This window comes from Lathyrus oleraceus, chromosome 6 (genome assembly GCF_024323335.1).
Source record: "Lathyrus oleraceus cultivar Zhongwan6 chromosome 6, CAAS_Psat_ZW6_1.0, whole genome shotgun sequence".
Taxonomy (NCBI): domain Eukaryota; kingdom Viridiplantae; phylum Streptophyta; class Magnoliopsida; order Fabales; family Fabaceae; genus Lathyrus; species Lathyrus oleraceus.
Genome location: NC_066584.1, coordinates 328,959,069 through 328,986,883, shown reverse-complemented (window position 1 = coordinate 328,986,883; position 27,815 = coordinate 328,959,069). Strand labels below are relative to the sequence as shown.

The 27,815-nt window shown below is 35.5% G+C and overlaps 2 protein-coding genes, 1 long non-coding RNA gene and 1 other non-coding gene across 4 annotated transcripts; 1 reads left to right on the top strand and 3 right to left on the bottom strand.

Moving 5' to 3' along the window:
• Positions 1-490: 490 nt before the first annotated feature.
• Positions 491-1,553, bottom strand: LOC127096856 (uncharacterized). Its single transcript, XR_007792845.1, has 2 exons — positions 1,261-1,553; positions 491-1,018 (listed from the first exon to the last, which is right to left on the bottom strand). It is a non-coding gene; the product is annotated as an uncharacterized LOC127096856 (long non-coding RNA).
• Positions 1,554-1,642: 89 nt separating this feature from the next.
• On the top strand, positions 1,643-6,619 carry LOC127096855 (importin subunit alpha-2). Its single transcript, XM_051035393.1, has 11 exons — positions 1,643-2,155; positions 2,371-2,467; positions 2,562-2,653; positions 2,833-2,964; positions 3,263-3,448; positions 3,995-4,158; positions 4,251-4,329; positions 5,092-5,220; positions 5,320-5,447; positions 5,536-5,961; positions 6,068-6,619. Exons 1-10 carry the CDS (start codon positions 1,943-1,945, stop codon positions 5,912-5,914), a joined length of 1,599 nt encoding a protein of 532 aa, XP_050891350.1. The 5' UTR covers positions 1,643-1,942; the 3' UTR covers positions 5,915-5,961; positions 6,068-6,619.
• Positions 6,620-14,629: 8,010 nt separating this feature from the next.
• Positions 14,630-14,703, bottom strand: TRNAT-AGU (transfer RNA threonine (anticodon AGU)). The gene has a single exon. It is a non-coding gene; the product is annotated as a tRNA-Thr (tRNA).
• An 879-nt stretch (positions 14,704-15,582) lies between these two features.
• LOC127096854 (syntaxin-43) lies at positions 15,583-22,707 on the bottom strand. The gene is made up of 8 exons (XM_051035392.1): positions 22,301-22,707; positions 20,168-20,450; positions 17,518-17,607; positions 16,963-17,040; positions 16,644-16,721; positions 16,483-16,548; positions 16,318-16,398; positions 15,583-16,190 (listed from the first exon to the last, which is right to left on the bottom strand). Exons 1-8 carry the CDS (start codon positions 22,492-22,494, stop codon positions 16,083-16,085), a joined length of 978 nt encoding a protein of 325 aa, XP_050891349.1. The 5' UTR covers positions 22,495-22,707; the 3' UTR covers positions 15,583-16,082.
• Positions 22,708-27,815: the final 5,108 nt, after the last annotated feature.

The window sequence follows — 27,815 nt, the reverse complement described above, 5'->3', positions numbered from 1 at the left end:
TGGGACTACAACAACTGGATTGCAGATCAGTGTGGTGTTCCTGCTATGGAAGAATGGAGAAAGCAAATGTATGTCGCTACATCTAAGAATAGGCTCACGCGACCTGAGACTTATCGTGACGAGTGGGACGATGATGACCTGGTTCAACAAGCTGAACATTAATTTGCTAATTATGTGATCTAATGTTGTATTGTTTTGAGATTTACCAAGTCACAAGCTATTCATGTCCTCTGCTCCTAGTTCAATATTATTCTTAAATGGTCAAATAACAGTTTTACAGTCCGGTTTCAAAGAAGAATATTTTACAGTTAAAAATAAGGAAGCAGTTATATATGTTTGAAATACCTTCCATTATTATTTATCCACTAAAGAACAAGTGATAATGATATGTTCAATTTTTATTTTACTTTTTAATGTTTCTCTCTACAATAATAATTGGAATATGGATTAGTGCCTTCCCAAGAAGATTTTTTTTAAAGATAAACATACCTAGGATGTGAAACTGTTTATTTGCAATGAATATTAAGTGAGTAAATGTTCACACACAATAGCTAACATACTTGTTTTCAAGAGCTATAAACTGTCTAACAAACTTGGAACAGCTTTGCTGTTGAGATTTGGTTTGGAACATTGAATTGTAAATCTACATGCATAACCTGCATAATAATTGAGCAAAGAAACTTTGGTCTATAACATCACCATAGAGTACAACCTAAGGTATCAAAGAATACACTTAATCTGTAATATCAGTTAATGAAGTTCTTGTTCTGCCCATAAGACAAGTAACATTCTGCACATTGAACACTTGATGAATAGTCAAATTTCAAGTATACTGTCCTTGATACGTACATATGGATCGGGTGCATGGTGTTTTGCTTCTATTACAAGCTCGGGAAAAAACGAAACAAATGTTTGTATTATCCTCTGCCCAAAATTGGCTCATGCTGTTAAAACCAATATAACAATTAAATCTACATCCTGCTGAAAATCATGGAAGCTTGATTTAAGGATTCACGTCCTGCAGTCAAAAAAATAAACAGCCTCAGGCTCTATCTTATAAAATTCAGCAGGTGAAAACAAAAAATTGGAATCAATTCTCTATCCAGAAACAGAAATGAATTTTTCTTCTATAACGAAACATAGTTCTGTCTTGCAGCTCAGCCCTGAAATTTGTCATGTAATATTTTGTAACGAAACCGGTAGGATTGAGAACCAACCGACCAAACAACTTTAACAGTTTAATCAAGTATATGATACTACCTTACCACTACTTTTCCTCAGAGTCCTTTTTAGATTCATTAGACTGCTCTTTATTCTTTTTTGCACTCGATTTCCTTCCACCTTTCCTGGTTGGTCTTGGTCCTTCCTCTATGAAAAGATGATTATATTTTTCCAGTATCCTCTCTTTCTCGTCACGAAGATGAAGAGAGGGATGGATTTCACGAAGATGAAGAGAGGGATGGATTTGGGATAGGGATGGATTTCCTTCATAGAACCCTAATTTCTAATTTATGCCAGGCTGGATATTCACATGTGAAAATAAAAAAATTAAAAAGCCACGTCTGAAATAAAAAACCAAGATTCCATGCCACCTGGATATTAAGGGGGTTCTATGAAGGAATCTACATAACATAAGGGAGGTATTGAAAAAATAACTTTACCAGGGGGGTAACCCTAAACTCGCTAACATTACAGGGGGTAAAGTGTATTTAACCCTTATTATTATAATATATTTCCCTTCTTTTAATTTTTTTTAAAATTTTAAGAAAAATAAATCCCAAAATCTCTTCGCGTCTCTCTCTTTCTCTCTCTATTTATCTGTTCCAAAACTCAAACCCTACCGTTAGGTTCATTCATCCATCAATCAACAATCAATAGAGCAGTGTAGTCTCCACTGCAGTGATCTTCATCTTCCTCCTTTCCGTTGATCACTTCTCATACGATGTCGTATCGTCCAACTGCAAACTCCAGGACCGAGGTCCGTCGCAATCGATACAAAGTCGCCGTCGATGCCGAAGAAGGCCGCCGACGCCGTGAGGACACCATGGTTGAGATCCGTAAGAATCGTAGAGAAGAGAGTTTGCTCAAAAAGAGGCGCGAGGGTCTTCAACCTCAGCAGATTCCTTCTTCCATTCACTCCGTTGTAGAGAAGAAGGTCATTTTTCGCTTAATCAATTTTTTAATGATAACTACTCTGATCATAGGGTTAAATAATCATGGTATTCTGATTGTTTAATTGTTTAATCGTTGAATTTGAATTTGAATTGCGGAAGACTAGTTAGTTTGCTTAATTACTTGTTAATTTTTTAGATTTGAGCGAACCTAGGTCAGGCTGATTTTTTTTCTCGTTGCGTTTCTTTGTTGTTTCAGTTGGAAAATTTACCATCCATGGTTACTGGTGTTTGGAGTGATGATAATAATTTGCAGCTTGAGGCAACGACTCAGTTTCGAAAGCTGCTTTCTATTGGTTTGAAATTGGATTAACTACTCTTTTTTACTGTGTAGTGACTTTTGATTTATTAGTTAAAGCATCTTTGATTGACTTGGGTTTTTATTTCCAGAGCGTACTCCACCGATAGAGGAGGTTATACAGACTGGTGTTGTTTCTCGTTTTGTTGAGTTTCTGATGAGGGAAGATTTCCCACAATTGCAGGTTTGCTGTATACTTGGGTTTTATTTGTGTGTTTAGTTTGTAATTTAGTAATTAATGTTTTGTTGTATCTGATGTTTCTGATGCTTTGTGTGTTCCAGTTTGATTTAGTTTGTACCTTAGTAATTAATGTTTTGTTGTATCTGGTGTTTGGCCTAAATGTCACGTGTTGTGTGTTCCAGTTTGAGGCTGCTTGGGCTTTGACAAATATAGCTTCTGGAACGTCGGAAAACACCAAAGTGGTAATTGACCACGGTGCTGTCCCGATTTTTGTGAAGCTACTTGCTTCTTCTAGTGATGATGTCCGTGAACAGGTATATTTTACATGTCATAACAAACCTATTTTTAAATGTCGGGGTCCTAACATTTTGTGCATGTTAATAAAATGATATAAAAGGGATAACTATCAAGTCTCAACTACAAAACGTGTTTTCATTTTTGGATTTTGGTTTTTATAAATACTTTTGTGGGTGCATTATGTTTCTGCTGAGTGGTTTTATTTATTCGTGTACTAGATATCGAAAGAACAAAAACAGAACCTTATAACTGCACTATTCCCAGCATCTTTTCTTGAAAACTAAACATTTCTCCTGTGTGGTTTTTGTTATGCAGGCAGTGTGGGCATTAGGAAATGTTGCTGGGGATTCTCCTAGATGTCGTGATCTTGTTCTCGGCCAGGGGGCTTTGGTTCCTCTTTTGGCACAATTGAATGAACATGCCAAGCTTTCTATGCTGAGAAATGCTACTTGGACACTTTCAAACTTTTGCAGGGGCAAGCCACAGCCCCCTTTTGATCAGGTAGAAAAATATGCATTGCTTATTCACTATGAATCCAATAATTCAGCCCTGGCAATATTTTTTCTCTAACTGTTACTTTTCTTTGTTATAATGCAATCCTCTGCCAAGGTCAAACACTTGAGCGGTAGTCATTGTTTAAACTTCCCTGCTGTAATCTTCATAGGAAATAGAAGAGGGACTATAATACTCAATTATTTTATTTTTTTATTTTTCATATTGAATCAAGAGTATGTTTACCGATCCTATAGATTAGCGTGTTTATGTTCTAGCATTATACAGAATAAGTAGAGCTGGTCTTCTGACCCGTTGCACAACACTGTTCAGCCTTTTCTATATTTTCTTTAAGTGAAATATTCCGCGCGTTCTATCATGGAATTGCTGAGAATGCAATTGTACAACCAACTCTTAACTGTTGTCCATGTTTGTGAACCTGGAGGGTTATCCATTAGCTCAATATTTGGTTTGTCCATTATCTGTAATACTGCTTGTGTTGCATTGCTATTGTGTTTTACTTTATGGACCTCACATTTTGCTATCTTTTTACAGGTTAAACCTGCACTTCCTGCTCTTGCTGGTCTAATTCATTCAAATGATGAAGAAGTTTTGACTGATGCCTGCTGGGCACTTTCATATCTTTCTGACGGTACAAATGATAAAATTCAAGCTGTAATTGAAGCTGGTGTTTGTCCCCGACTTGTGGAGCTTCTACTGTGAGTACCTCACATCTCAAATTCGGCCATGCAAGAATGCATGTGCCGCTGGCATTTTCCTGTTCATTTCTAAATGTTCTGCTTTTGTTCAGGCATCCATCTCCTTCAGTGCTGATTCCTGCTCTTCGCACTGTTGGAAACATAGTCACTGGAGATGATATGCAAACTCAGGTATTGACTTTTGGAGCATCTTTTGTAGCTGTTCTGCAATGTACATTAAGTTACTTTACCTTTCTATATTAGGTTCATTCTTGTGTTTTTGTTGTTATATGCAGCAAGGTAATTTGCCTCTCTGTATTAAGGATAAATAAATTACTGTTACCAGGGGTTATAAGGTGGGATGGGTCGGAGAAGGGATATAAATGGCGAGTGATAAGGAGATCAAAACAAACTAGTTACTAACATTTGCTATTAAAAAAAATACTGGTAGCATGGTTTATTATTTGCAATGTCCTCTTCTATTTTCCGTCTGTTTTAAGCATGAATAATCACTCAGATATTACCCAAAATTCTCTAATTTTCTTTTCACTTTTGGAGTTATGCTTGTTGATTGCATTGTTACTTTCTGTTGATGCTATTCATCGGTCATTTTTTGCCCATCTATTGTGTTATAATCATTTTTTGGTTTCCTTATTAGATTACCAAGGTTTTGCTATAATCTTACACCTCCCTCACACACACACACATATAAATGTTATTGCTGAAGTCACATGCCTAACTTTTCTTTGGATTCAATTGAGTTTTCCCTGGATTGTGAGACAATCGCTCTATTTTTTCCCAAAATATTTAAGACCCCTTTGTCAAGTGGCACCTCTGCAAGTTTCTGATAGAATTCTCATTATCACTTACACAGAAAATGATGTGTTTCGGTGTTGAAACATGCATTTCATAATTTACATTTTGTTTGTTTTAACCTGGTGCTTTGTCCCATAGGTTATCATCAATCATCAGTCTCTTCCTTGCTTATTCAATCTGTTGACAAATAATTATAAAAAAAGCATCAAGAAGGAAGCTTGTTGGACCATATCAAACATTACAGCTGGGAATAAACATCAGATTCAGGTACAGTTGGGTTGTATGATAATTAGAATTTAATACTGTTTTGCGATGTTCTCATTGCATTGAACATTTCTTCAATTCCTATTTCCTAATAATTAACAGGCTGTGATTGAGGCCAATATATTTGGTCCTTTGGTGACCCTGCTTCAAAATGCTGAGTTCGATATTAAGAAAGAGGCTGCATGGGCTATCTCAAATGCTACATCTGGTGGATCTCATGAACAAATCAAGTACGGGGATATTCATTTTCAATATTCCCCTAGTGGGTTATTAGTTATTTATTTTCTTGCGATATGAACTATTCTCCGCTGATGACAGGTACCTAGTAGAACAAGGGTGTATTAAGCCCTTGTGCGATCTTCTTATCTGTCCCGATCCTAGGATTGTGACAGTTTGTCTGGAAGGCCTTGAAAACATCTTGAAGGTTGGAGAAGCTGATAAAAATATAGGCAACACTGGTGACGTGAATCTATATGCCCAATTGATTGATGATGCTGAGGGGTTGGAGAAAATTGAAAACCTCCAGAGTCACGACAACACTGAGATTTATGAGAAGGCTGTGAAGCTTCTCGAGACCTACTGGTTGGAGGAAGAAGATGAGACTATGCCTCCAGGGGATGCTTCTCAAGCAGGATTCAACTTTGGTAGCACTGATGCTCCTTCTGTGCCTTCTGGAGGGTTCAACTTCAATCAGTAGATGTTCACGCCTTAATGAGGGCAATGTCTTATATTTAGCCTTTTCTGGTTAGTCTGCGAATTTTTTGATGAGACTATTCTACTATCTTATTAAATTGCATGTTTTTGTTTTCTTCATTTGTTTAAAGTTTATTGAGATTTTTTTTAACTGCAGGAGTTTTGGCTGGTCCATCATTAAAGTCCTACAGTATACAGGACAAAGCTGGGGTCGAATCAATGTGTTGTTTCTGTGTCCAACAAGGTCCAACATTGGTAAATAGAGTGTTGCTGGATTGGCTCGGTTTTTTACAATACCTGTTTTTTCATATCTCATGGTGACAGATGTGCGGTGGCTTGATTTTTTTGCCATCGTAGAGAATAGACATCTCTGAAGTGATTATTACATAAAATGAATGTTCAGTGTCATGGTTTATTTTTCTTCGTTATATGTAGTTTGGAGTCACTTAAGTTTTAGTTATACAATTGTGGGTCTTTTTTGGCAAAATGCCGCATGGTCGTTGGAGTTTTTACCCGTCCGTCCGTATCTATGAATTTTTTGGTCGATGAAGTTTACCTTAGAGTTCAGTTATTCATCATGTTATCTACTATATTTAGTGTCCTTTTTTGGTTGACGGAAGTTTGTTTTGCAACGTCCTAAAACAGGAGAAAGTATTGGTGCAATCATTTTGTATTATATATAGTTTCACTAAGGGCTTGTATTTCTATATATTCCTGCTTCACACTCTCACAAATCTCTGTCTTTGTGCATTGTGCATTATATTTCTATGAAATTTGTAGAAGATCCCTATATGGGTTTTGAAGGGCGAAGCTCGATTCCTTGCACCATTTATTATCCATAATAAATAGCTCATTCCAATAGATGGAACTCAATTGGAATGAGAAATAGAGATTTTTACTATCTTCATTGTTGTTTTAAAGGATTTCTGTTTTCATCTTAATTTTCTTCATTTATGTAATACCTATATCCTCAACTAGTCGACTATCTATCTCAGTCAAAAAGATGCCTATGATCTTTTATTTTAACAAATGTGAAATATTGATTCGTATGTAAAAGCATCTCATCTCTTTTAAATTTCAAGAATTTTTTGAGTGTTTTTGGGTGAAAAATTTTAACGAAGAAAATGATATTTTGAAAAAAATTTAGAATGATGTGTCAAAATTCATTATTTGAATACAAAAAATATAAAAGCTGTTAAAATGATAGAAAATTTACGAAGTATTTTCTCTTTTTTTCTAGGTTAAATTTAAAGAATTTTGAATCAGCAGATTAAAAAAAGAAAGAATTTGAAACCTCCCTAACTCTGATTATATAATGTGAATCTTTGCCCCGTTCTTTCAAATATTTTCAAAAAATTGTAAATCAGTTTTAACAAATTTCAAATTTTATAAATAGTTTTTTTTTTTTTAATTTTCAAATCACAAGTTGATTTATGTTTTTCAAATTTTAAATCGTAAACTTCTAAATATTAGAAAATTTTAACAATTAATAATTTTAATTTTTTTTGAAAAAATAAATAATTTTCAATTGAATGTCACATGACATACCCAAATCACTGCCTATTTACTTATGCACCTTTCCTTTTCAATTAACCTTTTATTTAAATTTTGTCTGGTAATTCGTTTCTTCTTTTATATCTAGAGATATATTTTTCTCTTAGACAAATGTAACCAAAACTTTTAACTATTTTAGAAAGCGGAAACAAATTTTGAATGATTTGGATGAAGTTCTATATTTTCAAGTGAGTAGAAAATATGTGATTGTGCTTCTTTTCTATTTATCGCTTGAATTCATTATCTTTTTTTTTAAAAGAACTAATTAAGATGTTTTTTCTCATGTGTATGTCAAGCTGTTATCTACATTAAGATGATTTATCACATGTCCTTTTTTTTCCTTTCTTTTTTCGTCATTGCTATGTATGTCATCTACATTCACAATACTATTTTGGTTTTTAAGCTTCTCAAAGCTGAAATCAGATATTTTGAGCCGTCTAACTACACTGTTGATGACAACGCTAAGTTTCATTATGTAGAATAAAATTAGAATGTTTAAATAACAAATCAATTTCATTATTAAGAAAGTATCCTTTTAACATTTAGACGAGTTTGGGCACTATACCAAAACCTAAATAAATATGTTTTAATGTTGCTTGAGATCTTTCAAATAATAACATGTGTAAAAATAATTAAAATGAAATTTTAAATGTTTGTGGACAAATTCCCTTTAGCACACTTATTCATACTTAAAAATATACTCGAACTAAACTGTAAACTGTGGTTGAATAAATTATGTTCATTTCCGTCTATTCCTCAAATCACTTTTGACGGATTGAGTTAACACATTATTTTGGTCGGTTTATTTGAATTATTCGACTTATCAATTTTAAAATCCAATTCCTTTATTTGAATTTGACAAAATATAATTTATTCTTATATTGAATTCCAAAATTTCAATTTAAAAATATGTCACATTTAAATTGAGCATTATAATATTCATTAGATTAATTATATTTCCTATCCGGATTACCTAAAAAAAAATACTCTTATATTAAGGGTTAAATATATGTTACCCCCTGTTAATATAATGAATTTTGATTTTACCCTCTATAAGATTTTTTTTTGTGATGCCTTATAAAATCCAGATTCCCTCAATGAAGACCCTGGAGGTAGGGGTGTTCAAAACCAAACCAACCCAATAGAAAACTGCAAACCAAACCAAACCAAACCGAAACCGCAAAAAACCGCATTTGGTTCGGATTCGTTTGAGTCATTTTTTAATAAAACCGCACGGTTTGATTTGGTTTGCGGTTTGTATTTTGTAAACCGAACTAAATCAAACCAAACTGCATTATGTTACAACCCAAATTTTACTTATCTCACATCCACCCAAAACATCAAACCTAATATGCCTTAACTTTACAATTACAAACAACATCAAACCTAGTATGCCTTAACCTTACAATTATAAACGATTTTCTCTTACTCACGTTTAGGGTTTCAATTTCAACCTTCTTAAATCTCTCATGATAGTATCACACATTCTTCTCGTCTTCTTTTCCATGTAGGTTTCGCCTATTCTACTCTAGTAAGTCATCTCTTATGTTCTTTCTTTTTCATCTTTTATGTTACTATTTTCTCTTTTAATTATATTTTTATCGCACCTTTCTTCTCAATCTCGCATCTCTTATGTTCTTTTTTTCATCTTCTCTAATCTCTCATCTCATACGTTTTTTATGTTTTATTATAATGTCTTCGATATTATTTTATGCTACTATTTATATATATTTTTTATTCCACTTTTGTCTAATCTAATTTTTGGTATATTGAATGAAACATTTTTGTCTAAATATGATGAGTTTTGATGTTATTTAGTCATGTATGAATGACTAAATACAAAGGTATGTTGTTCTCTATAGGTGTATGTATGGCACAATAAAAATATTATAAAAAACCGAACCAACCCAAACCGCTTTGGTTTGATTTGGTTTTATTTCTAAAAGCCAACCGAACCAAACCAAACCGCGTGCTTTTTTCTCTTGCGGTTCGGATGATTTTTATCGCCAAAATCGCCAAAACCGCACCGCGAACACCCCTGGAGGTACATTATCTCTTAGATGTTTTACGTGACATTGGACAACTTGTTGACTGTGTGTTTATTTTCACACGTTGCATCAGTTTTGGATTTATCCCCCGTGAAATCTAGGGCCCACAAATACCTTGCGCTTTTTCGTTATCTTCTTCTTCCATTCGCATATACGTTCCTCTTCTTCTTCCACTCAAGTACGAATTTGCTTAGAAACTAACATGGTTGAAAACAACACAGTTGAAAGCATCATCACACTTTCAGTTAGATTTTCATCTTTACCCAAGTGTGGATGCGATCGTGCAATGAAGATGCAGGTCGCCAACACTGTTCAAAACCGTAATAGGAAATTCTGGAGATGCCGTAACACAGGGGTAAGAAAGTCAATAATGTTGCACATCATAAAATCCATTTTGTGATACTTCTGTGTAAATGTTGTTTGTGTTTGCATAATGAGAATATCTGTGACCTGTTTGTGTGGGATGATGAAATTGGATATTGTATGAATGTGAATACTAATATTCTAGTAAGTTGCAAAAACTGTGAGATGGCAAATGTGAAGTTAGAAATCACAGCAAATAAGTTAGAAAAAGCAAAGATGAAGATTGATGTTCATAAGAAGAAATATTTCAATTTGAAGATGAGAATTGTGATCTCGTGGTTTATGTTTGCAATGTTCTAGAAGTCTATGTAGTTTTCATCTTGTTGTAGTTTGTTGTAGCTTAATGTATTTTGAAGTTTATGCAGAAAATGCATTATTGTATTTTGAAGATTATGTAGACAGTGTAAAAAGCCTTTGTATTAATGAAATGTTTCATTTTTCGTCATTCAATAACTGTGGTAAAAATTAATGAGATTAATAGTTCATTAGATGGTTATAAAATGGCACAAAAAGTGTGCATTAGTCATTACAAAATGACATAAAAAATCTGCATGAGTCATTACAAAATAACACACGACATTACAAAAGGACATAATAAAAAGACTTAAGTCATTACATAAGGACATACATGATTACAAAAGGACATTATAAGATTAGAAAAGTTATTACATAAAACTACTTATTTGATTTCTTCTTTGGAGATTTCTTTGTTATCTTCTTTGCATTTTGAGATCCATTGCCTTCTTGTGTCAGAATACCTCATTTATCTTTTGTCAAATACATTGGTTGGTTAGGGTTAAAACCAGACCCTATGATTGGTTTTTTAAACCCTTTCATCGTAACTCTCTCACTTGACCTCTTTCTCATTGCTTTGCCTTCTTGTTTGACTTTAAAATTGCCTTTCTTGTTGACACTGGTTGTGTTAATATCAGTTTCTTGTTTGATTTTAGATTTACCTTTCTTGTTGGCACTAGTTGTGTTGATGTCAGTTTCTATTTGCATAGTTGGATTTGTTGCGTTGATGTTTGTTTCTATTTGCATAGATGGATGTGTTCATCAATAATATTGTTCATCAATACATCACATTTAGGGTAAAAGCTAATTGCATGCTTACACCAACATTTTAGAGGTACTCCAATTAGCCATGTCTAAGCCTTTAGATCTACTTGCTTCAGTTCATTCATTTTTTGCACCCATCCTTGATAATAAGTTATCTTGGCATCTCCCATCATAAGATCTCTTATTAATGGTCCACCTCCAAATTTTTTCTTGAAATTTGCATACAAATGTCTCAGACACAACCTTTGCTCTATTCTTTCAAACATTTCTTCAAATACTGCTACCAAATCCCGTAACAAATATGAAAATCACACACTTTTAAATACATTTAACATTAGATAATTTAAAACATAATGAGAAGTATGAAAACCACACACCTTTTTGCTGATATAAAATAAATATATATTTTATCTTGTCCAACATCTTCCATTAACAACTGTAGAAACCACCTTCAGTTGTCTTTTGTTTCAGTTTCCATAGCACCAACGGTCAATGGAAAGTATTGCGCATTGGGGTCCCTACCCATAACAGTTAAAAGTTGACTACCGTGTTTTGTCTTCAAATGGTATCCATCAACCCCAACAAATGGTGTGCATCCATTTATGAATCCTTTTTTACAACCTTTAAAACAAAAGTAAAAAGATCCAAACCTTGGTTGAATTGATGTGTTTGGTCTGTCAACATTGATCTTCATAGTATTCCCAACATTTCCCCTTTGCAACTCATCAACATATCTCCATAAATTTGGATATTGTTTGTCTGCATCTTCTTCAATTATCTTCTTTGCTATCAACTTTTCCTTCCATGCCCTAGCCATAGTAATTCTCACAGAGTAATTCTATCTCATGTCTTGAATAATATCACAAATCCTAACTGCCACAGATACTTGCATTTTCTTCATAACTGCCTTTGCCACCCACCTTGAATTTGCAAATCTATTATCCAAAACCCTAACATATGTGTGTTGTCTATTATTGTGTTTATATCATAAGTGTGCTTATGACCCACTTTAGAGCATAGCATTAGAAAACCACATTTAGCCTGCATTCTACCCTTAACCTGTAACTATCATTTTTCACAAAAGTAATTTCCCTACCATTTAATATTGACCACTCACGAATTGCCTCTCTAAAGCCATCTAGAGAATTGAATTGCATACCCCACTTAAACTTAAAATTCTTATTCAGTTGGTTTTTCCTAAACTTTTCAAACTTAGGCCCATTATCATAATCAGAAACATCTGGATCAGAGTTGTCTAGATCATCACTAACATATTCATCATCTTCCCATTTCTTGTTTTTGGAACCAGTTAACAATCCATAAATTATGGTACCTTCATGAATGGATAAAGAAATATCAATTCCATCAAATCAATCTGCAATAGCAGTGGTTCTTTCATCCTCACTATCATTAAACCCTTCAACTTCCTCATCATCACGTCCATCTAACTCTACCATCTCATTCACACACCTAAGACTCTTTACTGTGACTTATATATCAATGACATCATGCTCCACAAACATTTTCCCATCTACTTCCGTCGCACAAGTGTATGTCGCGAAATCGTAAGCATCATCACTATTCCTAATATAAAAAAAGTTTTCATCTATGTCAAGAATTTTGGTCCACATTTTGTATGTCCCTTCTATGTAACCCCGTCCATTCACCAACTTATGAATGTTAACCATTGACCACTTATAAATAAGTTGCCCAAACACTATGTCGAAACACCACCCATGTATATCATATCACCATCATACAACCTTACAAATTCCCCATCCATGGTGAAACACAACATTAAACATCTGAAATTATAGATAACAGAAACTTTAAGCCAAAGTATAGTGCAAAAAAAGTTAAGAGCGATGTTTAAATGAAACTTCAAACAAAACCTATGACATTTGCTATTCGTATGCGTCTTCTCACCACCGTGACTGCACTGTAACTTCGTTTTCTCTGATTTCTTCGTCTTCTCCGATTTCTTTGTCTTCTTCGATTTCTATTTTGGGTGAATGACCAATTATGAGCCCTAGGTTTTTCACTGGGGTAAAAAAGAAATTGAATAAATTATAAGTTCTCTTTTCTTTTAAATAAAATACTAAATACACAGTCAGTAAATTGCACAATGCCACGTAGGACATATTTTCAAATTCTGAACAAAAAATGTGACTCGGGGGTCTTCATTGAGGGAATCTTGATTTGGTTAGGGGTAGCGAAACAGAGGTTCGCCCCGTTTAAACCAGTCCAAAAATGGGGTGGAGTGGGCTAACTTAGACATTCGATCTTAAAAGTTAAATCCACCCCCCTTTATTAATGAGTTGGCAGATCGACATTCCAATTTTTTTTCTTACTTTTTCAGTTTAATTTATTACTTTATTTACAATTTTTTTAAATAATAATTTACTAATTTATTTATAACTTTTTATAAATAATTAATGATTTTACTAATTTATATACAAACTTTTAGACCATATAAACAATAATAGACCATTAAAAAATATTACAATAATTCCGTTCACAATTACTTTAGGGGGCTTTATAGAATGAAAGGTAGAATATAGGGATATTATTAATCATTGCATTCATCCAAGTCACCCTCCCACCTATAGAGATAAATGTCTTCTTTTCCAAGTAGAGAGTCTTATACGCAACTTATGCACAATAGTATTCCAGGTCGATCTTCTCTTTGGATTGGCTCCCACTGGGATTCCTAAAAACATGAAGGGTATTGTTTCAATGTTACAGAATAAAAATGTAGAACCAATCTGGATAACTTCTTTTTTCACATTGATACCATTAATATAACTTTTTGTTAAGATATACACACAATCGTGATGCCAAGTAGTATCCCCTCAACACAACTTTAATACTCCAAAGATTTTTCCCATTCTCTAAACTCTTATAAACTTTGTGGAATGTATGTCTTGGGTATCAGAGCCAGAAAAGAAGCAATCATTGTTTTTGGTACTTTAGCATGATAATAGAATTCATTCACAAATCTAAAAATATCATTCTTTAGAATCTCCCAATGGGTTTTGAAAATATCTAGATTAAAGTCATCTAGACTAGGGCTTTTATCACTATCCCCAAACCAATTACTTGTATTATTTCTTCAACCAAAAATGGTGCTTCAAGAGTGTGACTTTCTTTTATGCTCAGTTGCTTGTTTGAAGTTTACTCTTACTAAAAGTGGTCTTTTCAAATTTCGTTCTATAAATTTTCTTTCAAAATGCTATATGACTTTCTTTTTAACCTCCTTAACTTTGACAAGTCTTCCTTTCTCTGTGTTAAGACTTATTATGTTATTTCTTTGAAACCTCTGCTTCATTATCTTGTGAAAGAACTAAGTATTTGAATCCTCTTGAACTTAATCTAAGAATGTTTTCTTTGTGATGCATAGCTTCCCAGATCTTCATTGAAGCCTCAAATCTATTATCTATCAACTCGTATGGGACTTCAAGATTCTTCAGCAACCAAGTGGTTCACTGCTTCTTCAACTTCTAAATCTATGATGTCAAACACTTCTATATTTCACCTCTTAAATTGTCCTTCAAAATCTTTAATTTGGTTCACTGCATCTTCAACTTCTAAATCTATGATGTCAAACACTTCTATATTTCACCTTCTTAAATTGTCCTTCAAAAAAAAATATTTAAGTTCCATGGAAAAAGTAGGTTAGGAAATTAAAAATAAAATGCTTTCAATGAGAGTTGAACTCATGACCTCCCGCTTACTAAACGGGTGCTCTAACCAACTGAGCTATGAAAGCTTGTTGTTAGTTTGTCGACGTTTCATTAGATAATCTAATAGATATTTACTAATTCACTTTTCTGCAAAATAGGACAAACCTTTGTATTTTCTTAAACGTAACTGGACATTTGAGAAAGTACAATTATTTTGTTTCATTCAATGCCAAAGGATAAGTCCATACTCCATTGTCAAAGTTTACTGAAACTCAAATAAACCATACTAAATTGAATAATTGATTCTTTGAACCAATTCCTGTCAAGTACACAAATCAATGACTTGCATATAATATATAATCTGTTTATTAGTCATCTTGGTGTAACATATACTACAATCCTTGTAATTAGAAAGAAAAAAATATAATTTTTGCTCTGTTAAAAAGAAAAGTAACTAATTTTAATATTCTTAGAATTAATATTGTTTGTCAAATAGGGGAGCAATCCCGAGTGGATATAACTCTAACAACTTAGCATTTTACTTTTACTAAAACAACTCTAACAATCTATTACTCCAGCTACACTGTTAACCTGATTGAGCTTAATAACCACTCAGAATCGATTGGAAGATACTACTCACAAGCTTTGTTCAAACTTACTTAGAACAGTAAACGCATTATTAGATATAAGTTAGATACAAGTGCATTGGAAGTTATATAGCCAATTAGAATAATTACATAATATTAAACTAAATAGCAGTCTGCGTTTGAAAAAAGTTAAGGAATTATGAAAGTCATTTTAGGTTCTTAAAAATACAACTTTATTTACTTTGCTTAGTTTATTAGATGCTATATGATGGCTTAGCTAACAGAAACCATTTTATTTCCTGTGAAGTTACATGAAAGTCTGTCGTCACTACTTTGATACAAAAGATAAACGCAACTGCATTTATAAATCCTATAACCTCACCAAACCTCTATTTTTTATTGCATGAATTTCTTTTATGGAAACAAAATTCCAATCCCCCCTAAATGCAATTGCCCGAGGGGGAGAAGATATAAAAATGTCAAGAAAAAAACATGAAAATGACTACACCGCCAAGTTCTGCAGCAAAGAATGTTAAAGTAGAGGTTCATACAACTGCCCTCTTTACATTTTCTGGCTTTTATGTATAGTTTTTGACTGTACTACAACAACCTCTAGAGCTCTTTTCTTCTAACACACCTAATCCGCGCTACCTCTTTCGTGGCAAAACAAAAAAATATTGCAAGAGAATGAATACTGCCTCTTCATCCACTCGTAGCCCAGCCATGTGTAGTGGCTGTGGTTACTCCAAAACTCCATGATCTTCTCTTAGACAGGCTGCTGTACTATGTCCAAGCAGAGATGGTATGTGAATGGAAAGGTCACACCAATGAGAGGTGACCAATATTATAAAGAATATGATATCAAATATCTCCACGGATCACAAAATAATTTCCTTAATAACCAAGAGAACCAACATAACAAAGCACATGATAAGAAGAACCGTCGCACACATTACCATGCCCCCCTTTTTCTGAGTTCTCTCTGCCTGCATGTCCCATAAACCAAATAATTACCATAGAGCAAAAGAGATGAAGAGAATGTTATAGAGAGGGCATGAGAGAAACTGGAAACTAAAGCCAACATAAATAGTAGACAATAAAGACAAGAAGGACCTTCTGCAGCTGTTTAAGGCCATCCTCAACTGTAGTTGCCACATTCTGAATGTTGTAGTCTATTCTATCAACAATGGTTCCCTGTGTATAGAGGATGTCAGTTTTCATAAGGGTGTGGAATTAAGAAAGCTGTTGTCTCCTCCCAGAGGGAGAGGATCTGCTGACCTGGTCTATGACTAGTACTGATAAATCCTTCATAATCTGAGCAAGCTCATTAACAGATTCCACAACCTATAAAAGCAAATAACAAAAACACTGAATCTGTTAAAGAGGCAACAGAGTCAAAATGTGTAACTAGTGACAGTGCATGTGCATCCTTTTTTTACCTGTTCGATCTCTTTTTCTCTTTCAACTGTGAAAGCTTCACTCTTTTTTAGCTTCGCCATCTGATGCTCGTTAAATATCTAGATATAAATGAGGTGGCAGTATCAGTGATCAACAGTTTACATATATAATATAATCAACTACACCCAGTACAGGGAATGATCATATGAATAATAGAATTTGTCAATTAAAGTTCCAGGCTTCCGGTTAACAAATAGCTAATAAACAGGATAAGGATATAAAAAATATTAGCCCATCTCCCCATTCTCAAGAAACACATAGATAAGCCCCCAAAAAAACCTGAAAAGGAAATAAAAATACCATATTGTCCAAGTCATCGTCTTCAAATCTAGATTTACTTCCATTTATGTTGATCTCTAGGTCAACTCCATCTTGACCCTGCATCATCATAAAATGAAAATAATGATTTAAAAACAAAACCCACACTTAATGTAACATGAGAATTGAGATAGTTTCCCAACAAGGGACAGAGAGCAAGGGAATAAGTAAGGCAGGTAGAATTTTCTTCACTAAAATATTCCTTCAAAACAAAAGACTGAGTATACTTCACCACTTGTTCACTGTTAATTGATGATAGAGAAAATCAAGACTCGAGATTTGTTTCACATAACAGAAGAAAAAAAAAAGTGATAAGTCATGAGAGTAACAACTTTCTACAGTACTCTAAATTAGAATTGAGGGTAAATTAAAATTGTTGAGCAAAAGTGAAGCAAATTGATTTAAAAATTTATAACATTTTTATTTATTTAATAATTGATACAAATAAACTATGCCAGTAAACCCCAAACAAAAATGCAAATGTATTTTCATTATTAATGAAGGAAAAATTGTGTAAGACAAAAGCTTTTCCCTCACCTCTTTTTGCTGTCTGAGGCGCTTCAAATAAGTTGATTGTTTCTTGCGAAGCTCTACAGAGAGGCTTTGAAGGCCAGTAGCAAGAGAACGCTGCATACAGTCCATACAATAAGAAAATGTTCAGCAAGCTACAACTAATACCGTTATAGATCCTTCCAACTACATATGGGTGCAGAAATCAAGGCATTTTGGAGATTATTTCACCATCCATCAATTAAAAGAAGTCGAAAAAGGAAGATATATGCTCATAATCGTAAGTTGGAACTTAGAATAACTTTTGTTTGAAATCGGATTCTTCTTATATACATCAGTGAACAAATGATCGTGATGAGTGTACCATATATGCTTTCCCCAGCCATACAACTCAGAAAAAGATTTGAAATAATTTACAAAGTACAAAAACGTATGGTTGACTTGAATTGAAATATACAATTAATAAGTCACTGAAACAAGGACAGGTGGAGACTGAAGAGAACATGGAGTGAGAGAGCAAATCAGTAAACAGTTATATGTTCATTTTCCTAATCCTCTCCTTGCCCACTTCACTCTATAAGATCTTTAAAACGTAGCAGACTTGAAGGCCAGAATAATGTCAACAAAACTTGGTATAGTTTGCTTAGCAACCCTAAAAATAGGATATACTACATTTTCTTCTGCAGATGTGTTTCATATGTGGAGTCCTTTCGACAAATTATTTGGCGTTATTAGAGACTATATGAGTTTGTCCTTCCACTTTGAGAAGTTTCTTCATGTTATCTTCAAAGCATCGGTAAAGATAAGGAAGACAAATTTGTATAAGATGATTGTTTAGCTGAAGCAAAATGAACACATCTTTAAGGGTGTTTGCATGCCTTTGGATGTGTTTTGAGATGAAATTGTCTCTAAAGCTTCACCCTGCACATGCTTCAGGGCATCTAGAAAGCCCATTGGCCGTGGTTTTAAGGTCTACCCATACCCCATAGACTCACACTTATTTAATTGGAGCTTATGTTGCTTTTTTAGTGTTCGTTGAATCTTTTTCCTTTTTTTTTTTTTTTTCTGATTTGGAGTGTGCCTACCCACCTCCCCCACTCACTGTAGTTGATCTCTTTTCCCTGATAAATACTATCTAGAAAATACAAACAATTACCATACCAGTGATACCATGGCAGAGGCTCTGGTTTAGTTTGTGATGATGAACCCACAAACATTTTAACTTGAATAAATCATGTTAAGATTTCAACTTGAATAAATCATGATAAGAGTCCTGCGTTAGCCCTGAAAATATGTTATAAGCGGGGGGAATCTTCACCTTACAAACCAATTTTGTAAGGATTGAGTTAGGCCCAATCCAACTTCTAAGATGGTATCAAAGTCCATTCAAAATCCATTGGGCCACCCATTATCAGACCACTTGGGTCACACTCCAAATGTTAGTCCTGAGTGCGAGAGTTGTGTGTTAAGAGTCTTACATTGGATTAAATAAGGCTTGAAGATATGACTATAGAGGATTTCTTAATGCACCCTATACTTTATTAGGACACCTCGTGAAAAGACAAAAATATTCCCAGATTCCAGAGATACATCTTCGGACGCACCCATGCACACACAATTCATTCGTTTTTGAGTCCTGGGTGTGAGAGTTGTGTGTTACATTGGATTAAATAAGGCTTGAAGATGCGATTATAGAGGATTTCTTAATGCACCCTATAATTTACTAGGGCACCTCGTGAAAAGACAAAAATACCCCCAGATTCCGGAGATACATCTTCGGACGCACCCATGCGCATGCAATTCATTCGTTTTTGAGTCACGCCTTAATTTTATGATTAAATTTAGTCTGGAAATACATTTCCGGAACAGTATCACTGTGTTTTGAAGTGTCCTTCTCTCCAACTAGATTACAAGTTTTCAGCTCACTTTTGTTTTGTTTCAGTACAGAGAAATTAAGGTGTATAGGTTTTGGAATGAGTTGGGGGCTAAAGAATCTGAAGTTCTTTATCTACCAAACAATTACCAATATACTATTGGGCAATTCTGTAACAAATAACACAAATCTGGAAGCATACATGTAAATTCAAATAGTACAAAGTTGAAGACAACATAATGGCCCTCGTTAAATGAAATGTCAGATCCTAGCGGATTACCACACCCATCTCCCAAGCATAATTGATAGATAGGCATGATGATGTTTAAAACTAGTTTATTGGCATATCTATTGCACTTTTTCAATCCTGAATTCCAACTTCAATCTGATCAACTATAATCAACTATATATGAAGCAAACAAAGTGATACTTTTTTTTTCAGTTCTTGTTCCGGAAATGTATTTAAGGAAACACTCCGGAAATGCATTTCCGGAGTAAATTTTATCATAAAATTGGAGTGTGACTCAAAAACTAAGGAGTTGTGTGCATGAGATGCGTCCAGAGATGTATCTCCGGAATCTGAAGGGCATTTTCGGATTTTTATAGGGTGTTATTCCACCACATAGGGTGGGATAAGAAATTCCCTGATTATATATGGGGACAATCCTCACCTTACAAGCTGGTTTTTTAAGGTTGAGTTAAGCCCAGCCCAAATTCTAAGAAATTGCATACATTTTTATGGCCAAAAACAAAAATGCATCTCCTATTAAAAGCATTAAGTGAAAGTTATGTAGTGATAACTACCTGCACATTTTTTCTGACATTAGAATCCTCAGAAGGCCCTGCAGCAGCAAGTCTCCGCAGTCTCTTCTCTGATCTCTTTATCAAGTCAGTTACCTCGTGTGTTAGAGACTCAATAGCATGTTGGTCATCCTTACCATCTCCAAACGATGGCATTAAGGCCTTCGCATGAGCCTTGGACAACTCTGCCATTTTTTTGCGGGCACGTTGCACATTTGCTGATATTTCTTCAGATACATCCACCCATGCTGGAGGTAGCCCAACAGCAATTGGATTTAGACCCTTACTGCATCAGCAAAAACAATGAATATCCTACAATTACCAAATCTCATATAACCTATAACATGCATGCATGTGAAAAACAAAAGACAAATAATTGAAATGTGCATAATAGTTTTATAAACAAATATGATCCAATTTTCGAAGGAAAAATTCCTTTTCCAAGACATTTCTAATTCCCAAAATAAAGGACAGAAAATAAAAATAAAAAATCTTCACTGTAAATAATCATTCAGTTCACTATTACTGGACGATTGTGATTCCACTTAGTTAATTCGAACATGCAGTTAGTTAGACAGTCTGTTACATGTCACTGTTAGTTAGTTGGGTCTATAAATAGTAGAGGATCTCGGTAATTCACTCATTCAATTCATTAGTTAAACCATTCTTCTGCCCCTTATGCATTTGCTCTAGTGGTATAGCTTCTTTTTGGGGCAATACACTACTCTGCTTTCCAAAAATGCCAAGGAACAATTGTGTGGAGCTGTACCAGCTGGTGCAGCTTCTTAAACAACTGCCACATTTTCAATTGCAATGGACCCAACAAAGATTCCAGCTAGTCCTTCATCCTACTGAGAACACATCTGTACTCTTAGTCTTGATTGATGAATAAACCTATGGTTTTGAAGAAAAAACATTATTTTCTTGATGAGAGCATTCCAATCACGATCAGTTTGATTCATGCTTCAATGCGTAGGAAAGGTATAATAATCAATTATGTTCTTGGATTTTAAACTTGGTCACCCCTTCGATCACTCAGAATCTACATTGGAAGTGCTGCTAGAGTGCAGAAGAATATGGAGGAAAGATTTTCCCAAGGAGACCTTGTCAAGGAAATAACTTGATTCTTTTAAACAAACATGTTTTATGTTTCAGACTATTATACTAAACTTAGGGTTCTTCCAGAGGAACTTGATAACCATTGACCCATAAAGGAATCTTCATGCTCAGTCAAGTGCTCTTGTGATGCAATTTGAAATGCATTGATGTATAATGATCAAAATAAGGTGATTAAACTCTTGATGGGATTAAATGCACGCGAGCAGCATCACAAAGACAGCGTCTTTCACTGACAGCGGGCCAAGGGTAGTCCTCCCTCCTCTTCACTCTCTTGTTGTCGTTTCTCTATCTTTGCCTCTCAGTCTCTTTCTCTTAATTTACTTCTTCACATACTCTACACTTCGCTAATTTCTTCATTTGGATTGAATATGTATTAGATTTCATAATTTGACAGAAGCTCAAGGTGGAGGTTGCAGAGCTCTCAGAGAAGATATATGTTCAAAAGTACGTGCCAAAAGCTAATTGCAGAAGCTACAGATTATGCAATGTCGACAAGAACTAAACCCACAATCGCCCTTCATGGATGATTGCACACTTCTTAATAATCGCATGCCGCCTACATACAACTGTTTCGATGCAGAGGGTAAACAGTTACACACAGTTGCAAAAGATGGATCAACCTAATGGTTAGGAATGCCAGTCTACCATGGATCCTATAATGGTGGTAAAAGTAGAATCTGTGAATGGAAAGGTTTACAGTTTCTGTGAATAAACTGGAAGCACAATCATTCCTTAATAGATACATTTTCAATTTAACTAATGTCATATATGCTTCACTAGTATTCTAAGTTAAAAACAAAAATTCCTTCCACTATGGCTTCATGTTTCAATCCACAAACTTCAAAAGCAAATGTGAGCACTCTTAGTTACACACTTCCTTTTTTGTATCTATGGATCATTGAAAATATATAAATCAGAAACAAACTATGGATCTAAATTAAAATGACGCGGGTGTAACCATTTCGAGAATTGATCTACGATAACACCGACAAAACTATAAGATCTGTGAAAACGCACCTCGAACTACCGGGATCTTCTGTACTAAGCGGAGCATAAGATCGATTCGGATTGAGAAGCGAGGTGCTGACCAATTCAATGACGGGACCGTTGCCGGAAGATGTGGACGGCGGCGAAGAGATTGACGGAGCACGAACACTCTTCAATGCGTCTCTGTACTTTCGGAAAAGCAAAGTGCGATTCCGTGTCGCCATTCAGATTCCGAAGATCTGAAACCGAAACAATACACAGAGCGAATTGAATGATGCTACGTCGTTTCGTTACAGTTTAACCAACCGGAATGAAGGAGAAAGAAAGAAGAAGAGAGTTTCGGACACAGTCAGATCGCACCCTCACGTGATCTAAGTTGACGATGTAATAGAGAGTCACGTGACGTGCCTTGAACAACCGATTGTATGCTTTGAATGGAAGCACAGTTAGTTTGGTTTACTTTAATCATGTGACATAGTAATGATTTCAACTTTTTTTTTTTTTAATACCTTTATTTTCCTAAATTAATTTTACATCTTAAAATTTAGATTCTTATCAAATAAAATAAAAACTAATTCAAAATTAGCTCTTCACCAATGAGGGAATTTTTTTTTTTATGACCACGAATGAGGGGAGAGTTAGCAGCTGTTTATTGAATATATTCTTTTATTTTCTTTTTTTAGTTAAGCTTTCGTTTTCTTTTATAATAAAATTTTTAATATTTTCCTATAGCATTATTCTTTTTCAACGAAAAAGTTATTTATTATAATTTATTAATTGATCGAGATGATTATATAAAATGTATTATGTATTTCATGTAATAATCAGGTTTTTTTATCGAGATAACCCACATTTTCGAAAAAAATCCCAAAATACTCCATTTTTCAGCAAAATTCCCAATCTACTCCACTTTTAGGAGGAGGCGTCAATTGGATTGGCGACCCCTCTTAAAAATTGCAAGGAAGCGCCAATTGGATTGGCTAGGGCACCTGCCCTAGCCAATCCAATTCGCGCCTATGTGTAATTTTTAAGAGGAGGCGTTAATCCAATTGGCGACTCCCTTAAAAAAGCCTCAAATGAAAAAACCTCCAACATGAAAGTTGTAGATCTTTTCAAGATAATGAATTTGGATATACATTTTGCATCATTTGGATTTTTTATGAGAAAGTTATGGGCAGTTGAAGTTGGACTTCTGAGTTTTTCAACTATAATCTGACCTATAATGTCTTGCATTATTTCATGTGTTTCTTTTAGAGTTATGAAATTTTGTCCAACATAACAACTGAAATAGACATCTTAAATTTTCCAATGCATTTGGTCCCACCTCAAAATAATTAAAAATGAGTGAGTTAGGTCCCTGCGAAGTTGACCCAAAATTAGGGTTTCTGTCAAAATGACCTATAATGTTTTGAAATGAATGATGAGCTTCCAAGTTTCAAATGGATTTTTGATGAACATGAAAGTTGTTCATGTGGCGACTGTTGTTAAAACTTGAATGGAGGCGCCAATTGGATTGGCTAGGGCAGGTGCCTTAGCCAATCCAATTGGCGCCTTTGTGTAGGTTTTAAAAGGAGGCGCCAACTCAATTGGCGAGTCCCTCATAAAATGCCTTTTTTGTCTTATAAATAGATGCGTTGTGTGACCTATTGTTCCACAAGTTATATAATCATTTGGCTATCATGTTTGGTGTTCGTCGCCATTACGGTAAGGTGATTTATGCGAGAGACAAACCTCAATTGGTGATGCTGTTTTGGAACATCACCACGTTAGATCAACTGAAGAGGGAGCTGGTTCGATGGTTAGACGGGAAAATACCAGAAGGGGAAAAAATCAGAAGTATTGAGAGACTTGACAGTATCTTTGGTTGGGTGCGAATGAAGACTGATAAGGATGCTAGGGAAATGATGTTCGGTCGAGACGACATTAATTTGATTGTTGTAATCAGTTAGAATTATTAATGTTTTCAGATGTTTTGTACTGATGTTGGTTATGAAACTCGTTGTAACAAGAACTTAATGATATATAATGATTGATTGTTACAGAAATACAATGTTACAAAAAGCTTAAGATCTAGATAAAATGTTACAAAAAGCTTAAGATCTGGATAAAATGTTACAAAAATCTTAAGATCTAGATGATGCTCCTTGATTGGGACAGTTGTTTTTGTTGTGTCCTGGTTGACGACAGATACTACATAATCTTATCATTTTATCTGTGGAATCCATCTCTGTTCTGATACGTGTGTTGTTTGGCCTTCCTTTCTTTTTTCTACGCATCTGTTCATTGTGCCAAACCATATCTCCTTCATATGGAGGCCAGTAATCCTCCATTGGTAGTACTGAAAAGCTTTGACTATATACATTCATGATGGTGTTGGCCTTGTACACATCAGATAAATGGGTGTAAGCGTCTTGACGAGTATAAGTGCATGCTGCAATGACATGGGAGCAAGGTATGCGGAAGGCCTGAAATTCTCCACAATCGCACCAACTTCTGTGTAGTCTAACAGCGTAGGCTAAATTTGGTCTCCCCTCGTTGTTGCCCATTGTTTCCTGGACGCTGAAGTTTTGTCTATGACGGTCAAACACTGTTACAGCGTGTGTCGTAGCTTTGATGCTCTCCTCTTTCATGACCTTCATGCAACACTCAATGAATACTTGTCCGGACATTAACACTGCACTCCATCTTTCACCTCTGGTTGCGAACATAGAAGCCAACCTATAATAGGTTGATCTTACCAAGGCGGTTATCGGCAGATTTCGAATCCCTTTGAAAACCCCGTTCATGCATTCCACAATGTTTGTTGTCATGTGGCCCCATCGACAACCACCGTCAAATGCTCTTGTCCACTGCTCTACTGGGATGTTATTTATCCATCTCCCCGCGTCTTCATTAGACAGTCGAATCTCATCACGATAATATTGAAATGACGGTTGAGTTAAAGCATACCCAACATTCACCACCTTCTTGCGAAGATTCTTATCTTTTATAGCACGCATGAAGTTTTGTGCAATGTGTCTGATACAGTAGACATGTGTAGAAGGAGGATCATGTCATTCGTTGTCATGGTTGTTGTAGGCACTTTCAATGGCAGTATGTTTATCTGAAATCAAACATAGATTGGCTTGTGGAGCGACATGCGTTCTGAGATGTCGAAGAAAGAAACCCCATCCACCAGCCGTTTCACCTTCAACAAGAGCAAAGGCAATGGGAAATACATTGTTGTTACCGTCTTGTGCAACTGCCAAGAGCAAAGTACCCTTGTATTTTCCGTATAACCAGGTGCCATCAATTTGCAGGAGAGGTTTGCAGAAAGCGAAACCTTTGATGCACGGGTCAAATGCCCAAAAGAGACGGTGAAATATTCTATTACCTGTAGCACATGTTCCGTCTGGCATCATTGTTGGCACTGTCTCTAGAATTGCCACAGTTTCTGGGACATAAGTTTTTAGTGCCCATAAAAACCGTGGTAATTCCTTGAATGAATCCTCCCAGTTGCCGAAAACCTGTTCAACAGCCTTTGTCCTTGCAATCCATGCTTTCTTGTAAGATGGAGTATAATTATATGTTGTTCGGATATGGGATATAATTATACTCACCTTCACTGATGGGTCTTTATTTACCAATGGCAGAATGTCTTGACATATCAAAGTTGTGCTCAATTTACGGTGATCTCGTTCAACGTTAGTTGCAACACAACTGTGTGGTGGGTCTATTGAACCGATCTCCCAAGAGTCATTTTTCTTCTTGTAAGATGCAGCCAAACGAAACTTACAAAGCATGTTATGACATTCGATAACATACCTTCTAGAATTAGTGTGTTTCACTGTAAAGTCAGCAAAGTTGTTCATGTGGAATTTTTTGATTGCCAAGACACATTCTTCTTTGGTACGAAACATGTCTCCCACCTTTAATTCGCCTACTGGTCTCGGATACGGATTATAGAAGACACTGTCGGACGTTTCATCGTCGTGAAGATCCATATTTGTCATATGTTGAGGAGGATTGTAGGCATGACTAGGAGGTATTGGTGGTGGTTGAGCCTCATCTTCATCGTCGTTGTTCAGGATGTGATCAACTTGTATCTCAGTCTCCTCTTCTTCTTCAACAACAACGTCGACTTCTACTTCTGCTTCTGGGTTGAGTTCATCTGACCATTGTGCATCATCTGCAGCATCTTCACCAGCTGCATCCTGATTGGTTAGTTGAGACTGTTGAGACGGTATACATGGTTGTAGAGTAATGTACAACTCGATACAATCCATGCCTGAATGTTCATGACTAAGAAACATGTTTTCAACATCTTCATCGTCTCGTATCTTAAGGGGGAAAACTTGCATTGACCATTCTCAAAAAATATATGATTTTGATATGTCATCTTTGACACAATACCTGATCCTATAAAGGATTGTATTCTTTTTTTCAAATGCAAAAAGGTTGCATTTCTCTTCATCGTGACTCTAATGGTATCAGTGTTTCTAAAACAAAAACCATGAAGCTCAGACTAAAAAGTTTCACCGTTGCAGTGAATGTTGACACTGTATAATGATGAAGATGACATTTTGGAGATGAAAACTATTTTGCAAGTGCAGATGAATGTGAGTGAAGTGTCTTGGATGTTGATAGTAAGACACTTAAATAGATGGTATCAGTGTCTCACATGCTAGCTAGTTCTGAGATGATGTGTCGGACATTGAAGCTACTCTGAGATAATGTGTCAAGCATGCAAGTCAGTTCTGAGATGAGGTGTCTGTCATGCAATACAGTGTGAGTTGATGTGTCAAGCATGCTAGCTAGTCATGAGTTGATGTGTCTGTCATGCAAGACAGTGTGAGTTGATGTGTCAAGCATGCTAGCTAGTCAAGACAGAAGTGAGTCTTCAGCATGCAGGATACTAGAGAGCCACGTGACTGAGATGATGTGTCAATCTGCAAGACAGTGTGAGTTGATGTGTCAACCAGGCAAGCTATCAAGAAGTGACTCTTCAGTATGCAGGAGACAAGATAGCCATGTGTCGGACATGTAAGACAGTTCTGAGATGATGTGTCAGTCAGGCAAGACAGTGTGAGTTGATGTGTCAGACAGGCAACCTATCAAGAAGTGAGTCTTCAGCATGCAGGATACTAGAGAGCCACGTGTCTGAGATGATGTGTCAATCCTGCAAGACAATGTGAGTTGATGTGTCAACCAGGCAAGCTATCAAGAAGTTAGTCATCAGCATGCAGGAGACAAGACAACCACGTGTCGGACATCTAAGATGGCCAGACATGATGTGTCAACCATGCAAGCTATCAAGAAGCTAGTCATCAGCATGCAGGAGACAAGACAGACACGTGTCAGACACCTAAGATGGTCAGAGATGATGTGTCAATCATGCAAGCCATCCATAAGTGAGTTGTTCAGCATGCAGGAGACAACAATGCCACGTGTCAGACATGCAGATGGTGGCGCCAATTGGTTTGGCGCCTACACTTAAGGCTTGTACATGGTCGCCAATTTGAATGGCGCCCCCATGGAGTCAGTCCTCGAAACCAAGCATTCAGAA